The sequence below is a fragment of the Lolium rigidum genome, chromosome 2 (genome assembly GCF_022539505.1).
Source record: "Lolium rigidum isolate FL_2022 chromosome 2, APGP_CSIRO_Lrig_0.1, whole genome shotgun sequence".
Classification (NCBI taxonomy): Eukaryota; Viridiplantae; Streptophyta; class Magnoliopsida; order Poales; family Poaceae; genus Lolium; species Lolium rigidum.
Window position 1 is genome coordinate 19,677,894 of NC_061509.1, and position 17,317 is coordinate 19,695,210.

Here is a 17,317-nt window from a genome sequence, read left to right on the forward strand (position 1 = left end):
AACCCTAAACCCTAGCTAACCCTAAACCCTATATATAGGCCAACGACACTTAATTGCGCATCAAGCAGGCCAGGGGAGCCTCGCGGTCCTCAAATTAAATTAAATGTGCCATGCATTAACCCTAAACCATATATATATAACCCTAGCTAATCAAACCCTACTTAATTAAAACACATAACCCCAACCTATAATAGCGATAACCCGATCTAATAAAAACATGCTCTATATATAGCAGCTAGCAAACCCTAGATTAACACCAATTAATATATATATGGCCTATATCGATCATGTTGAATAACATCTCCCTGAGATTCATTAATTAATTATATAATTATCGTTGATAAATTAATTAACTTGAATTTTGACAAGTTCTCTCGAATGAAAACACATTTGATTAACTTGCCTCATAATATATATATAATTAGTGCGCATGCATGGACTACCATGCATTCATGCATATATTTTAATATATATTTGAACACATTCTTGGGGATTTCAATCTCTCGATCTATATATCGTTGGTGGCCAAAAAACACACATATATACGCATGCACTTTATGCGCAAAGGCGCGGGTGCCTCTAATTAATAATGTGTGTGCGCACTCGATCGATGATCCCTAAACCTTAAACCCTAAAACCCAAATCCCTAACCCCTAAACCCTAAACCCTAAATACCCTAGCTAAACACTAAACCCTAAACCCTAAACCCTAACCCTAACCCTAACCCTAAACCCTTGCTAACCCTAAACCCTAAACCCTTATTAAACCCTATATATAGGCCAACGACACTTAATTGCGCATCAAGCAGGCCAGGGGGCCTCGCGGTCCTCTAATTAAATTAAATGTGCCATGCATTAACCCTAAACCATATATATATAACTAACCCTAGCTAATCAAACCCTACTTAATCAAAACACATAACCCCAACCTATACTAGCTATAATCCGATCTAATAAAAACATGATCTATATATAGCACCTAGCAAACCCTAGATTAACACCAATTAATACATATATATATGGCCTATATCGATCATGTTGAATAACATCTCGCTGATGAGATTCATTAATTAATTATATAATCATCGTTGATAAATTAATTAACTTGAATTTTTTTTTGAAACGGAGGCAAAAGCTTTGCCTCATCCATTCATTAAGCAGAAGGTGCCCGGTTTTTAGGAGAAAACCGGACGAAAACCAACAACAACACAACAGTGCCAAGGCACACCCACAACCACCCACACTCCCGCGATGGACACACCTAGCCATCCTGGCTACCAACAAAAGCTACACAAGAAGCTCAAGTTAGCCTATGCCAAACAGATGGCCCTTCGAGGAGAGACCGGCAGCTCCGATTCTGAAGACGAGCCCCGGAGAGGAGATGAGCAAGACAAGCGCCGAATAGGACCTTCACCGGACCGCCCCTCGAAAGTCATCGTACACCGCCCAAGGGCAGCTTCGACTTCACAGCAAGAGGAGACCAGCACGAAGACATCCGGACACGCCGGGACGGAGCCGACTACCATGACCTTGCCGCTGTAGGACAACGTAGCATAGAAAACAAAAATTTTCCTACGGCGAACACGCAATCCAAGCCAAGATGCAATCTAGAAGACGGTAGCAACGAGGGGATTGTCGAGACTCACCCTTGAAGAGATTCCAAAGCCTACAAGAGGAGGCTCTTGTTGCTGCGGTAGACGTTCACTTGCCGCTTGCAAAAGCGCGTAGAAGATCTTGATCACGATCGGTTCCGGCGCCACGAACGGGCAGCACCTCCGTACTCGGTCACACGTTCGGTTGTTGATGAAGACGACGTCCACCTCCCCGTTCCAGCGGGCAGCGGAAGTAGTAGCTCCTCTTGAATCCGACAGCACGACGGCGTGGTGTCGGTGGCGGTGGAGAAATCCGGCGGAGCTTCGCTAAGCGTGCGGGATATGGTGGAGGAGCGGGGCGCTAGGGTTTGGGGAGAGGGGGTGGCCGGCCACTATGGGGGGCGGCCAAGCTTGAGGCTTTGGTGTGGCCGGCCCCCTCCCCTTGGCCCTCTATATATAGGTGGAAGCCCCAAATGTTGGACTACAAGTTTTCGAATAAGACCCGAACCCAAAACCTTCCATATGGTGGGAAACCTTCCCAAGCTAGGATTCCCACTAGAGGTGGGAATTCCACCTTCCATAGGGGGGGGTGGCCGGCCCCCTAAGGGGGAGTCCACTTGGGACTCCTCCCCACTAGGGTTGGCCGGCCATGGAGGTGGAGTCCCATGTGGACTCCACCTTCCTTGGTGGTTTCTTCCGGACTTTTCTAGAACCTTCTAGAACCTTCCATAGAACCTTCCGCATCATTTTATTCACATAAAATGACATCCTATATATGAATCTTATTCTCCGGACCATTCCGGAACTCCTCGTGATGTCCGGGATCACATCCGGGACTCCGAACAAATATTCGAACTCCATTCCATATTCAAGTTCTACCATTACAACATCCAACTTTAAGTGTGTCACCCTACGGTTCGCGAACTATGCGGACATGGTTGAGTACTCACTCCGACCAATAACCAATAGCGGGATCCGGAGATCCATAATGGCTCCCACATATTCAACGATGACTTTAGTGATCGAATGAACCATTCACATACGATACCAATTCCCTTTGTCACACGATATTTTACTTGTCCGAGGTTTGATCATCGGTATCACACTATACCTTGTTCAACCTCGTCTCCGACAAGTACTCTTTACTCGTACCGTGGTATGTGGTCTCTTATGAACTTATTCATATGCTTGCAAGACATTAGACGACATTCCACCGAGAGGGCCCAGAGTATATCTATCCGTCATCGGGATGGACAAATCCCACTATTGATCCATATGCCTCAACTCATACTTTCCGGATACTTAATCCCACCTTTATAACCACCCATTTACGCGAGTGGCGTTTGATGTAATCAAAGTACCTTTCCGGTATAAGTGATTTACATGATCTCATGGTCATAAGGACTAGGTAACTATGTATTGAAAGCTTATAGCAAATAACTTAATGACGTGATCTTATGCTACGCTTAATTGGGTGTGTCCATTACATCATTCATACAATGATATAACCTTGTTATTAATAACATCCAATGTTCATGATTATGAAACTAATCATCTATTAATCAACAAGCTAGTTAAGAGGCTTACTAGGGACTCTTTGTTTGTTTACATATCACACATGTATCAATGTTTCAGTTAATACAATTATAGCATGGTATATAAACTTTTATCATAAACATAAAGATATATAATAACCACTTTTATTATTGCCTCTTGGGCATATCTCCAACAGCCGCAACCAGACCTTGGCCACCACCATCGTCGTTGCCTCACAAGCCTCCACCCGGAACACCCGCATCTCTGATTGACCTCCAGCCAACCCAGATGCTGTGTGTGTCCAGCCCGTCGGGGCACGCGAAGAGGATCATCGGCTTCAAGACGACGCCCTCAAGAGGGGAAACGTTGATGGAACAACGTCGTCATCCGATCCCGCAAAGCGGGATCTAGGCTTTCACCCGGAGCCGTGAACCTGAGGCGAGCGAATGTCGGAGAGCTCCACAACCGCCCCCCAAGGAGGACGGCGACATCCGCGGACGTCGCGCGGTCAGGCTTTCGCCCGAAGCAATCGACCATCCACTTCCCCACGCGGCCGGACAGCAAAACGGAGACCGAAACGCCGCCAGCCCGCACCCCACGGACAGACACCTCATGTGCGGCAACAACGCCACCGTCGCACAGGAGCCACCGCCAACCACAGAACCAGACCGAGGAGCTCAGCGCGCTCCACCAGTACCGCCCGCACCACGCGGAGGTGAAGAGCTGAGCTGCAACACAGCTGCCGGCCGAGCTCACCGAGGCAGAGCACCGCGGGTGCCGCCAACCGCCACAGAGAGGGGGCTTCGACGAACGCCGACACGAGGATCCAAGACGAAGAGCCGGCGGGGCAGATGCGCGAGCTTCCCGGACCAGCCACCATGCTGCCTATCGCAGCCACGGCGGCCACCACCATCACCATGCCTCCCCTCCGAGGCCACCACCACCTCGGAGCTGCAGACGCCGGCCGGAATCGCCGCGCTCCGACCAGCCCGCACAGCGCGCGGCGGCCCTCGCGAAGCCGCCGTCCCCGACGGATCTTGGCTCGATCCGCGGCCTCCGCGCGACCACCGCGCCGAGGAGCCGACAGCCCGCCTCATCTCCACGCCCACCGCGACCCCGGGGCCGCCGCCCCGCGCCTGCTCGCGCCGGCGAGCCGCCATCGCCTTCCCGACCGAGCCCGGCGGCCGCCGTCACCTAGAACCAGCAGAAACCGCCCCGGCACCCTTTGGCAGCGGGGGGGCCGCCGCCACCGCGGCCCGAAGCCGGCGGCAGCGGCGGCGGGCAAGCGCCGGAGAGAAGGGTCGGGAGGAGGCGGCGGCGGGCGCCCCCGGTGTCGCCTGGGGAGAGCGACACGGGGGGGTAGGGTTTGGTGGTATGTGATATTTAACTTGAATTATGACAGGTTCTCTCGAATGAAAACACATTTGATTAAGTTGCCTCATAATATATATACATAATTAGTGTGCATGCATGGCCTACCATGCATTCATGCATATATTTTAATATATATTTGAACATATTCTTGGGGATTTCAATCTCTCTCTCGATCTATATATCGTTGGTGGCCAAAAAACCATACATATATACGCATGCACTTTATGCGCAAAGGCTCGGTTGCCTCTAATTAATAATGTGTGTGCGCACTCGATCGATGGTCCCTAAACCTTAAACCCTAAAACCCTAATCCCTAATCCCTAAACCCTAAACCCTAAACACCCTAGCTAAACACTAAACCCTAAACCCTAGCTAACCCTAAACCCTAATTAAACCCTATATATAGGCCAACGACACTTAATTCCGCATCAAGCAGGCCAGGGGGCCTCGCGGTCCTCTAATTAAATTAAATGTGTCATGCATTAACCCTAAACCATATATATATATAACTAACCCTAGCTAATTAAACCCTACTTAATCAAAACACATAACCCCAACCTATACTAGCTATAACCCGATCTAATAAAAACATGCTCTATATAACACCTAGCAAACCCTAGATTAACACCAATTAATACATATATATGGCCTATATCGATCATGTTGAATAACATCTCGCTGATGAGATTCATTAATTAATTATATAATCATCGTTCATGAATTAATTAACTTGAATTTTGACAAGTTCTCTCGAATGAGATTCGAAAACACATTTGATTAAGTTGCCTCATAATATATATATAATTAGTGTGCACGCATGGCCTACCATGGATTCACTTTAATCGAAACACGCAATCAAACAAGTCATGGTGCATCCATCCATCAGACTTTAGTTTTTCTCAAACCAACAAGGCCAGACAAAATATGACAAGCCACATCATTTATTTCTTACAGATACTACATATACAGATCCAACAATAGCCCTCAAGCAAAACAAAGGGGCCAAGGTAGGTTAGAACTTCGATGTCGCTTCTTTGATCTCCTCCAGGCTGATAACCTGCAACCAACGAGTGGCATGTAAGAAAGAGGTACAGGGATAATAGTAGGAGCTAAGCAGTATCTCTGCTTCGCAATTGGGGGTTTGTGGTGTGGACGATGTGGGAAAGGGAGCGTGCCTGTTCTTCTCCAGCGAAATCGTTGTCGGGGGTGAGGAAAAGCATGCAATGGCACTCCTTCCTGCACAAGCAGATCACACGGTTGAAGAACAGATGATTCTAACCGAGCTTTTACTTTATATCCCCATCACAAATTACATTCCACAGGTGTTTAACACCAGTGGGTAAAGAACAGATGACTCTAACCAAGCCTTTATTTCTCAACCTATCCGTTCCGTGGAGAAAGATTGCACAAACAAACATCCTAGGGTTGTTTACCGTACATTAGAATTTCACGGCGCCACATATCAATTTAGATCTGGCTAACTTCTGATGTTTTTCATTCTAACGGGGCTCTGCTGAAATTACGTCCCCAGGTCCCACGGTTGTTTACTGACAATCACTGGGTTTGAAGAAGAATATATGATTCTGATAAACTGTTCATTTTACATCCTGTCCCTTCCTATGGGAAAGCTAGCACATATTAATTACACATACAAGTATTTGTCTACATATATGTTGGAGAATATATGTTGGAGAATATATGTTGGAGAAGAAGGATAATTTAACCATGCATTGTATAACTTGTAACAAGAAAACAGAACACTGGTTATAACATGGTAGAACCAGCTAGTCTACCCGGTCTAGGGCGGAGGTTGTAGGGGAAGGAAGGGGCGGTGTGCGTGCTCGCCTCCGGCGGCAGGGCGCCGTCGCGCGGCTGGAGGGAGGCGGCGGCGCAAGGCAGTGGTGGCGGCTAGGGTTTGGGAATCCAACTCCTTGAGGAGTCGGCAACAAAATATGTTTATTGCTTAATGATTCTGGTCGATTACAACTCGCTTATATAAGAGAAATCTGCTAATTGGGCTAAGCCCCTAACTAAGCCTGGCCGGTGGGCCCCCTCCGGCGGTAGACCAAACCGGTCATAACATCTCTCCCTGCCTGCGCAAACAGCTCGTCCTCGAGCTGGTAGTCTGGATAATGCTTCTGGAACTCATCACGGGGTTCCCAAGTCGCCTCTTCAGCCAGAAGTCCCTCCCACTGCACCAACAAGTGCCAAACATCACGACGCAGCTGGGCGCGCAGCACCTTGGCCGGGCTGGGAAGCAAACGGCCATCTGCCGTCGGCGGAAGTGGTGGAGTGGCGTCCGGCGGCGTGCCGCAGTAGGGCTTCAGCAGCCCCACATGGAAGACGTCGTGAATGCGCGCCGCGTAGGGCGCGCGAGGAGTGCGGCGTCGGCCAGGCGGCGACGGTCGCCACCTTGTCCGCATCCATCGCCACCCCGTCGGCGGAGATGACGTGGCCGAGGTAGGCCAGAGAGGTCGTCCCAAACGAGCACTTCGAGCGCTTAAGGTGAAGTCGATGCGCTCGAAGCTCGTTGAAGACGATGGCGATATGCTGCAGGTGCTCCGCCCACGATGTGTTGTAGATCAATATGTCATCAAAAAAAACCAGCACAAAACGTCGTAAGTATGGGCGGAGGACGTTGTTCATCAGGGCCTGAAAGGTTGCCGGCGCGTTGGTGAGGCCGAAGGGCATCACCACGAACTCGAAGTGGCCATGATGTGTCCGGAACGCCGTCTTGGCGATGTCCTCCGGGTGCATGCGCACCTGATGATAGCCCAATCGGAGGTCGAGCTTGGTGAAGAACCGCGCCCCGTGGAGCTCATCGAACAGCTCGTCGACCACCAGGATCGGGAACTTGTCCTTGAGCGTCAGGGCGTTGAGGGCGCGGTAGTCGATGCAGAAGTGCCACGTGCCATCTGACTTGCACACAAGCAGCACCGGTGCGGAGAACGGCGATGTGGAGATCCTGATGATGCCCGCGGCAAGCATGAGCGCGCACTGACGCTCCAGCTCGTCCTTCTGCGGCTGGGGGTAGCGGTACGGTCGCACCGCCACTGGTGCCGACCCCGGCAGGGGGTGGATATGGTGGTCACACGCTCGTGGGGGCGGCAAAGCCTGCGGCTCCTCGAAGATGTCGCCGTGCTGCTGCAGGAGGTGGGTCAGGAGGGGGTGCTCGGCGTCGTCGTCCCCGGAGATGAGCTGAAGCTGAGGGGCTGGAGTGGCGCCCCCGAGGCCCTCCCAACGGATGTGGCGGCCCTGGCGCCAGAACGTCATCGTCAGGGCGTCGAAATCCCAAAGGATGGGACCGAGCGTCCGCAGAAAGTCGACGCCAAGGATGAAGTCGAAGCAGCCCAAGTCGATGCTGGCGCACGTGATGGTGAAGTGCTCGTCGCCGATGGTGAGGGGCACGTGCTGGGCCAACCGTGGCAGTGGAGGCGGTCACCGTTGGCCACAGTCACGCGTAGGTGATCCCCGCCCGTCGGCTGTAGCGCAAGACGGCGCATAGTGTCGGCGGGGAGGAAGTTATGCGTGGAGCCGGTGTCCAGCAACGCCACCAGGGTCTCGCCGTGGATCGTGACCGGTAGCAGCATCGTGCGCTCGAGGCGGAGGCCGGCGAGCGCGTGCAGGGAGACGACGAAGGCCGTGGCGGCCGGGTAGATCGGCTCGGCTGTCATGGCGGCTGTCCCGGGTGTCGCGTCCGCCTCGTCCGCGTCGACTGTCTCCAGGTAGAATAGGCGCGGGCACACGTGGCCGGGCGTGTAGGGTTCGTCGCAGTTGAAGCAGAGCCCAAGGCGGCGGCGTTCGAGCTGCTCCGCCAGGGTGAGGCGGCGGAACGTGCGAGTAGCCGCGAGGGCGGGGCTTGCCGGCCCAGGCGAGGTGGGGCGGGCGGCGGTCGCGGTCGGAGGTGGAGGTCGAGCGGTGCGTCCGCCACGGGCCAGGGGTGCTTGCTGAACCGCCTGGGCGCGACGCTCATAAGCGCGCGCGTAGTGCATCGCCGTCTGGAGGTCTGGAGGTCCTGCGGGGCTTGGAGTTCCACGTCCATGCGGATGTGGTCGGGGAGGCCGCCAATGAAGAGCTCAGCGCGGTGCTGCCCCGTCACCCCGAGCGCATGGCATGCGAGGGCCTGGAAGCGGTCGGCGAAGTCCTGAACCGTGGTGGTGAAGGCCAAACGCCCGAGTTCCGCCAAGCGACTGCCGTGAATCGGGGGACCGAAGCGGAGAAGGCAGAGCTCGCGGAAGCGGTCCCATGGGGGCATGCCGCCCTCGTCCTGCTCGAGGGAGTAATACCATGTCTGGGCGGCACCGCGGAGGTGGTACGAGGCGAGCCAAGTCCGGTCCGAGGCGAGGGTGCGCTGCCCTCGGAAGAACTGCTCGCATTGATTGAGCCAGTTGAGGGGGTCCTCGACGTCGTCGTACGTGGCGAAGTCGAGCTTAGCGTAGCGTGGGGGGTTGGGCCGGCGACGCCCTGGCCAGGGTACTCCGCGCGGCCAGCGGAAGGCTCCGCAAAGAGCGAGTATGTCGGCTCCGGAAAGGAGGGCCTCGGAGGGTCCCCAACGGTTGTGTAGACGCGAGGCGGCGCCGCTGCGGACGAGTAGACGGGCGAGGGCTCCGTCGCGGTCACCCACGCCGGGAGCCGCGAGGGCGACGACGGGAACGGCACCCGCTAGATGGGGATGCCCTGGGGCAGCGAGGCGGGGTCGGCGCTGGGAGCCGGCTGCCACGACGACCACGGCGGTGGGGGTGGCGAGGCCGGGGGCGGGCGGGCACGCCCTGGGCGGGCGGAAACGCCGGCGCGGCCGAGTAGGCGGTGAGGGCCGACGGCAGCGGCGGCGTGGTAATCCCCTAGGTGCCGATCAGGTACAGGTGGATGCCTTGGACCGCGGTGGCGAGATCGTAGATGGCCGCCGAGACCTCCTACTGCGAGAGAAGGGGAGTGACGTCAGCGGCCCCCGCTATGGATGTCGCGGCTCCCGTGGAGGGCGGCGGCTGCGAGGGCGGCGGTGCGGAAGGCGGCGGGTTGGGCGGCGCGGAGGTGGTGCTGGTGGTCGGCGAAGACGACATGACCGAACGAGGACAATCTGATACCAAATTGGTAGAACCAGCTAGTCTACCCGATTTAGGGCGGAGGTTGTAGGGGAAGGAAGGGACGGTGTGCGTGTGGAGGCGAGGGCGCCGGCGGCAGGGCGCCGTCGCGCGGATGGAGGGAGGCGGCGGCGCAAGGCAGAGGCGGCGGCTAGGGTTTGGGAATCCGACTCCTTGAGGAGTCGGCAACAAAATATGTTTATTGCTTAATGACTCTGGTTGATTACAACTTGCTTATATAAGAGAAATCTGCTAATTGGGCTAAGCCCCTAACTAAGACTGGCCGGTGGGCCCCCTCCGGCAGTAGACCAAAACGGTCATAACATAACATCTCAAACTCTATTCAGTACAATAAATGATGATAAAGAAGCAAGACGTTTTAGAAACAGCATCACCTTTCTCTCATGGGAACACATGGGCAGTTCCAGAACCCCTGCGCTGCCTCGGCGGCCTTGTCATCGTAATGCCTAGTTTAAATTCAGATCACCAAGTTCAGTCATAGGTAAACATGCCTTAAAGTATATAGAATAACATATGAGATGACTGATTACCTGCAAGGGCAGAGAGGAGCTCCGAGGGTATCCTTGTGGTCAGCAAGTCCCTGAAACAAAAACGTTTTGTAGTTTCAGTAAAGGGTTCTTGGATCAATCGTCCTAATTCATCGGGATCCTAACAACAGGAGTTACAGGACCCTAGGTGGGATCCTAGGTGGTGAAATCAGACCACTAAGAGCAGCTAATTTCGGAGCTCTACTACTATTGACGCTGCAGCTAGCGAATAACATCTTAAGACTTGAGGGAAGTGAGCCTAGCTCAACTGGCTGTGGGAGTGGATGTACAAACCCAGCACCTGAGTTCAAATCCTCACAGCACCTGAGTTCAAATCCTCACGGACGCGGATTTAGGTTCCTATTTATACTTGAGGCCCAGGCTGATCCCGGTACTCATGATATTTATCTTGAGAACTATGCTTTAATCTTTACCAAGATTAAAAATCTTAGCACTCATGCCAAATGTCTGTGTGCATCCCTGGTTGGTTGGTTGGTGCAGAGGTCGGGAAATGAAATTCTCCCCATTTTTAAGAGATGCCGTTACAGTGCATGCCGCCTCCATAGATCGGTTCCCCCTCCTCTGGTCGGCTTCACCGGCGTCGGGAGGAGTGGGGAACCCAATCTATGTGTGGAGTTTTCAATAAAAGTATTGTTTTCATTAGATTATGTTAGGATTTTAGTAGCCGTCTTCTTGTTGGTTCCCCTCAATGGAGATGGTATCGTCTACAATAAGTGATCTTCAGTCTTTCGTTCGGCGACATCTTCTTCCCGACATCAATGGTGGTGTTGAACGATCACAATTTTTTAAGTATGGGCCTTCAGATCTTGCTTCGCCAGATTGATTTTGGATCTTTTGTCGTTATTGCCGCGAGGAGGATTATCCTCGCAGTTTTTATCATGGCTGCTACGTCCTCGACAATGGTGATTCGTACTCTCGGCTCTCCATCGACGACGACAAAGCTAGTCGGTTGACATACTGATGTTGGTACTCTTGTCGATGTTGAATGGCTGCTTTAATGGTTACGTGCGTGCACGCAACCTTGACATTGCGGCTCAGAAAATTATGGGAGAACTTTCGTCGGTATCTACGGGTTGGTTCGTTATCTATCTTTGACTGTCTTTAGAAGAGTATAAGATTGTGTTATGGAAGAAGAAATAATTTGAAGACCTCGAAGATTTGTTACTATCTTTTAGACTTTATTTTATCTTTTAGACTTTATTTTGTAATCATTGGAGTCTGTATCTCTACCATGTACTATTTGTTACTATAAATATATGTGGTATTGATAGTCAAAAAAAACATCATAAGATTGGACAGTGAGATCCTGGGTCGAGTTAGGTCTAAGCATCATGAGACTGGACAGCAGCAGCAGCAGGAGGAGGAGGAGGAGGAGGAGGAGGAGGAGGAGGAAGAGGAATAGGAAGAGGAAAGGGGTGGGTGGGTGACCTTGATGACGACGGCTGTGACGGACTTGTCGGAGCAGAAGAAGGTGCTGGAGCGGCGCGCGTACTGCTCCGAGAATTTCCTCATTATCTCCACCGACTTGTCCGCCTCTCCTCCCGCTGCCCGGCCAAGAAAAATCGCATTTTCAGTCAGGCTAGGTCGGGGGAAGAAGATGATTCAGATTGGGATTGGGGATTTGGTTCACAGTGCGTACCTTGAGCCCGAACGACGCATCTCCGCCGGCCGCCCCTGGAGACGGGCGCCGGGCAGAGCGGGCTGCTGGCGGCGGTGGTGGTGATGGACATCATCGGCGGTCAGGCAGTGGGCTGTGGCCGTGGGGGGGAAGGGGAGGAAAAAAGGAGGGAGAGAGGGATAAGAGGAGAGCTGGTTGGACACACAGACACAGGCCAGCTCTGCCTCACACACACACACACCTGGACTGGACTAGAACTCTGGAAGGATCGCTCTCCTTCTCGCCACATGTTCCAGTTTCACTTCAATTTTGGGCTTCCATTTGACTTACTACTTTTTTTGCTTGCAAATTACATTTGTTTCCTCATAGCTGGTTCAAATTCTATTATCACATATACATACATGCTCCTCATAAGCCAAAACCAAATAAACCTGCCAGAAAAATATTGACAGCAATATGGATTCTTTGCAGAGTCACTCAGACTCAGCAATACCAGGCAACAAGATACTATATCTATTTATTCACATAGAATGTAACCAAATGCAGATACATCTACTTCAAAAAAAAAAATGCAGATACATCTTGTGCACACTTAGAGAGCTTAGATAGTCCTCTAGCATACCAATTTGGCATATATCACCCAACTGGGTTCAGACCAACAAGCACATCACTTTCCTCAAGCAATACCGCCTCTCTTCTTTTTTTCTCTTTCGACCCATGGGGTACACATGTTGTAACGTACAGAATGTCAGAATCACCCCCCATCATCTACCTAACCAACAACTATCATTTATACACATGAAAAAATTACACTTGTTTCTCAATCATTCATCCGCCTCGACATCTGCTTTTTCACAGCGGCATAGTTACAACCAGAGAGGAGGCAAAAAAAGACAGCCTCAATCGACAAGGCAATGCAATGGCTGCGGGGCGAGACAAGGAGCAAAAAACTTGCTAGTCAAGGAGGGCCTTGCAGACATGATCCCGGTACGAGGCGGACACGCTTGCTGCCTCGGCGATCCGGAGGGCCATCACCGACTTGTACGCCGCCAGGTTGGCCTTCCCCATCAGGGCCTGGGCTCTCGTGCGCAGCTGGACTGCCTTCTCCGTGGCCTGCTTTGCGGCGCGTTCGGCGTCCACGACTCTCTGCAGGGCTGACTCCTCTTCTGCATTGTCTGCATATATCAGAACACACAAGAGGAATTAGTACAAGCTAAGATTATTCCACCACTTCATAGACAGATAAGAGGATGCTAGCAGACATATTCTTAGCACTGTGATGTTTACTATGTTCGTGCATCAAATTGTAACTATGTAAAATGATAAAGGAAAAAAGGAGATAAAACAATATCAGCAGGCAGAACATAAAAAACTACAGACTATATGTCACTTGGTGCATGGGTTAACCACAACAAAAGACTTCTACCATCAACGTCAGAATCTAGTACAGTCAAATTTTACTTTCTTTAGGTTCAAAAAACAGCAGGGCTTTGATACAGAGTTTTAATTTATAGTTTCTCTAGAATGACAACTTGAATAACTTAAGTCAAATTTATAGTGTGTAGCATCCAACTGCAGGGCTTGTTACATGGTTTTAATTTATGCTTTCTCTAGCAAGAAAAACTTGAATACACTGAAGTCAAATTTATACTTTGTGGTAGGCATCCAACAGCAGGGCCCGTTACAGAGTTTTAAATACCTTGCAGGACATAATGAGGCCTAGTTGTTACTATGATTAATGGCAAAGGCAAACGGAGGTAAGACAATATCTGCCAGCAGACATAAAAACTGCAGAATATGTCATTTGATGTATTGGGTTCCCCATAGCAAAAGATTTCCACCATCAGTAGAATCTAGTCAAGTCAAATTTATACTTTGTGGCAGCCAACACAGGGCTTAAAAGGAGGTCTAGTTGTTACTATGTCAAATGGCAAAAGGATATAAGACAATATCAGTCAGAAGGTAAGAACTGCAGATTGCATATCATTTGGTGTAAAAACTGCAGGTTATAAGTCATTTATCTGTATATAAGAAAGCACACAGGAATGGGTATAAGCTAAGACCGTACCATCACTTCAGGAGCTGGATATAAAGGAACTATGATAGATATATACAGCTAAGAGAATGATAACAGGCAGGCTAAACAATGATGTTTACTATATTCGGGTAAAATAGGGTCTAACTGTTGCTATGTCTAATGCAAAAGGAAATAAGACATCATCACAGAGCACAACATATAAATTACATACTGTTACTCATTTGGTATATGGGTACCCCACAGCAAAAAGTTTCTCGAATCACGGTCAGAATTTAGTCAAATAAAATTTATACTTTGTGGTGGAGTAGGTAAAGTATCCAGGAGCAGGGCTAGCTGCAGAGCTTTTAAAATACCTTGCAAGAAGAATCCAGGCTTCCCTCGGCCAGTTTGGCTTCGTTGCCTCTTGAAAGATCTCTTCTTCTTGACAGAAGATTTCTGCAATAGCCGTCCCCGCCTTACGGGTGCACCCTAGGGAAATACAAACACACAGGTTAGATGATATGAGCCAATACACAACCAAAGAGAGGGGTAACTGGGATAAGATCACAGCAAAGGATTAGACAAAGGAAAAACTCCGAATTTACCTGAAATATCTTCAGTAGTGGTGTGCCTTTCTTATATCTCTTATTTATCCAATATTGGTATATGGCAAGGACATTGTCACCCTTCCCTAAAGCCGGGTATCTGGAAAGGAGCTGATCCACATCATTAGCTTCCTCCGGATTACTGTAGGCGTCCTTTTCAAACAGGGTTATTATTCTCTCGAAATCCTCAAAAGAGACATTGTTCTGGCGGGTGCTTCTTCTATCAGAAGCTCCATGCTTCAGCTGGATGAGCCACTGCTCGTCCTCTGAGTCCATGTCATAAGCTGAATCTCGAGAGAGAGCGCGCGCGACTTCATCGTCCGCCATTTTGATATAGTCTGGCTCAGGGCGAGAGAAAGGAACTTTTACAGTCCCTCCCATGTCATCAGAAACCTCATTTACACCGGGAATCGGGATGGTCCTTCCCTGAGAATTGCGCTCCCTGCCCTCGATGTGCAGTTCTTTGAACAGAAGCCAGTCCCACTTATCAGGGAACTCAAGTTTCCATCCATCTTCGACTTGCCAAACATAGGCACCGGTTACACGGTTCACAACATAGAACCTTTGCTCTGAAGGCTTGAGAGAGACTCTAGTGACGTCATGTAGCTTTACAGCCACACACCATCCATTGGAGTTTGATAGTTCCAGCATGACTAGAGCTCCCTCTTCCCTCCAGCCCCTGTCAGCTTGAATAATCAAGAGATTGGCTTTGCACTGGAACGTATCTATATTTTGTCTAACCTCAGATAGTGCCAGCCTTCCATTGGTGCGCTCAATCGTGGGGCTTTTGAAAGAACACCTCTTGTGCATCCCGTTTGGTCCGATAGGCGTTGAGACATCACTGTCATCCATGTTCTCAAGCAAGTCAAGAGAAATCTCTAACGCTGGTTTGGGCTGGACGGGTTCCTCGGAAACCTTCTGCTCAGTCAAGGCTGGTTTCAGTACCGTCTGAGAGGCCATGGTGCCCTGCTTCACTGCAATTGCCTTGGCAGGAAACCTTGCTACAAGACGGCGCCGGCTCAGGGGATGCCTCATCGAGCTCCTCTTCCTTTGGTGCTTCTTTAGCCTCAGGCCGTGCACCACCACTCCTGCAGCCTGTTCCAGAGGCACATAATCCTGGACCAATCTGCGAGGTTCAGCAGCATCCCCAACTGGGCTTGGAGACCCAGAATCTGCCTCTAAATGAGCCCGAGGATATGTTTCTTGAGCTTCGCTAACGAAGCCCATGGCCCGCCGAATGACGGCGGGCAGATAAATGGAGTGAAGGGCTATGACGGAATGCAAGCCCTGGAAGTAGGAAGGGAGCGCGGAGAAATTGACTGACAGCACCGGCTGCTGCAATCGGTTTGCGCCACGGAGCTCGCACCACCCGCAATGCAGCATAGTCCTCTGTAACAATGCACGCTGCAAGAAGTAAGCACCCATCATATGAAACCAAGCATGAAAGGAATCAAGGCACATGAGTAACACAGAGGTGTGGAGAGAAGCTTACGACAGCTATGGGGCGCTGGAGCCTGACAAAGTGCAGACCCTGTGACGCAAACATGGTGACAAGAGCCGTTGATGAGAGAAGAAAAAAGGAGGCGAGGTTCCTGACCCTACTCCACTGGCTCCGGCGCATCCACCGCATCATGGGAAGCAGAAATCGCAGGAACTCAGGCGAGCTCCCCGGGAAAGAGGTGTCAACGAGGGCAACGAGCACCCCGGTATGAGTGGCAACACCATCCCCGAGTGTCAACAAATGAGTATCCAAAAAGCCGATTCTTGACAAGAAGTCCCTGGAGGAGGAGCACGGAATCGCGGCGGAGAGGCCAGTGCTGGCGCGGCCGTGGAAAGGAGCGACCTTGGGTCGCTTGTTCTTCCTGGTGAAGACAATCCCGAACCTCCTGTCTAAGCTGGTGCCGCCCTCGTCAGGGAGGCTCTGGCGGCGCTTCCGCTTGTAGACGGCCCGGAAGGCCCTCTCGGGCGGGGGCGGGGGCGGAGGCGGCGGTACGGGTGGGGGCTGCGGCTTGGGCTGGTTGTCCTGCTCATCGGCTTGTTGGGCGTTGGTGTTTGGCTCCCATCTGAGCCAGTGGGAGTGGGTGTTGTCGGAGTTGGAGTTGGAGTTGGAGAAGGCGAGGCGCTTGCCGGAGCGGCGGAGCCTCTCAGCGGACTGGGGCCGTGGATTGGTCTTGGGGGGCACGAAGACTCGCGTGGAGCGGCGCGCCCCAACGGCTGGCATGGGCGGCTGCTTGCGATCAGATCCCGCGCGCGTCCTCATCCAACATCGACGCCCCGCCGCCTCCGCCCATCAGACCACCATCCTCCGACGCCGAGAGAAAGCCTCCTCCTCCTCAGACGCCGAGAGAAAGCCTCCTCCTCCTCCTCAGACGCCGAGAGAAAGCCTCCTCCTCCTCCGACGCCGAGAGAAAGAGGTGGAATCGAGCGGGGCCGAATCGACGGCGGCGAGACCAGATCGGGGCGGCGGGGAATTTGTCACTGGCGGCGGCTGTGGCGTGGGGGGCGGGGAAGAGAAGAGATCAGACGGTCGATTGGGGATTTAGGGTTTGTTTTCTCTCTCATCCTCATCGAGGGGAGAGAGAGAGAGGCGGTCGAAGCCGACGAGAGGTGGAAGATGACGCGCATCCAGCCGTCCGATCACCGTCCGACGGCTGACAACTCTCACGCGGTCCACCTGTCCGTTACAGCGGGCCTACCTGTCAGGTAACGAGGACGGTGTCAGCATTGACTCTTTTCTTACACCAGCACTGCAGCAGCTCCCTGCCTCTCTACTGAGCTCCACTGCTCTTGCCAATTTAAAAATAAAATTAAAATACATTTTTATAAGTTAACAAAAAATCTGTAAATAATCTCAATCCAAAATTTCTTTTATTTTGTGATAGACAGAAATGACAAAATTTGATATGTTTTGGAGACTTTAGAATAT

The 17,317-nt window shown here is 51.5% G+C and overlaps 2 protein-coding genes across 3 annotated transcripts; both read right to left on the minus strand.

Moving 5' to 3' along the window:
• Positions 1-5,356: 5,356 nt before the first annotated feature.
• Positions 5,357-11,926, minus strand: LOC124691385 (ferredoxin-thioredoxin reductase catalytic chain, chloroplastic-like). Its single transcript, XM_047224668.1, has 6 exons — positions 11,791-11,926; positions 11,580-11,695; positions 10,134-10,183; positions 9,978-10,049; positions 5,677-5,737; positions 5,357-5,558 (listed from the first exon to the last, which is right to left on the minus strand). Exons 1-6 carry the CDS (start codon positions 11,882-11,884, stop codon positions 5,514-5,516), a joined length of 438 nt encoding a protein of 145 aa, XP_047080624.1. The 5' UTR covers positions 11,885-11,926; the 3' UTR covers positions 5,357-5,513.
• A 514-nt stretch (positions 11,927-12,440) lies between these two features.
• LOC124691386 lies at positions 12,441-16,941 on the minus strand. 2 transcript variants are annotated; one of them, XM_047224670.1, is made up of 4 exons: positions 15,884-16,941; positions 14,392-15,780; positions 14,161-14,275; positions 12,441-12,944 (listed from the first exon to the last, which is right to left on the minus strand). In XM_047224670.1, exons 1-4 carry the CDS (start codon positions 16,649-16,651, stop codon positions 12,724-12,726), a joined length of 2,493 nt encoding a protein of 830 aa, XP_047080626.1. In that variant the 5' UTR covers positions 16,652-16,941; the 3' UTR covers positions 12,441-12,723. The 2 variants fall into 2 exon arrangements, with proteins under 2 accessions (XP_047080626.1, XP_047080625.1); XM_047224669.1 differs by having other exon boundaries at positions 14,392-15,795.
• Between the last annotated feature and the right edge of the window lie 376 nt (positions 16,942-17,317).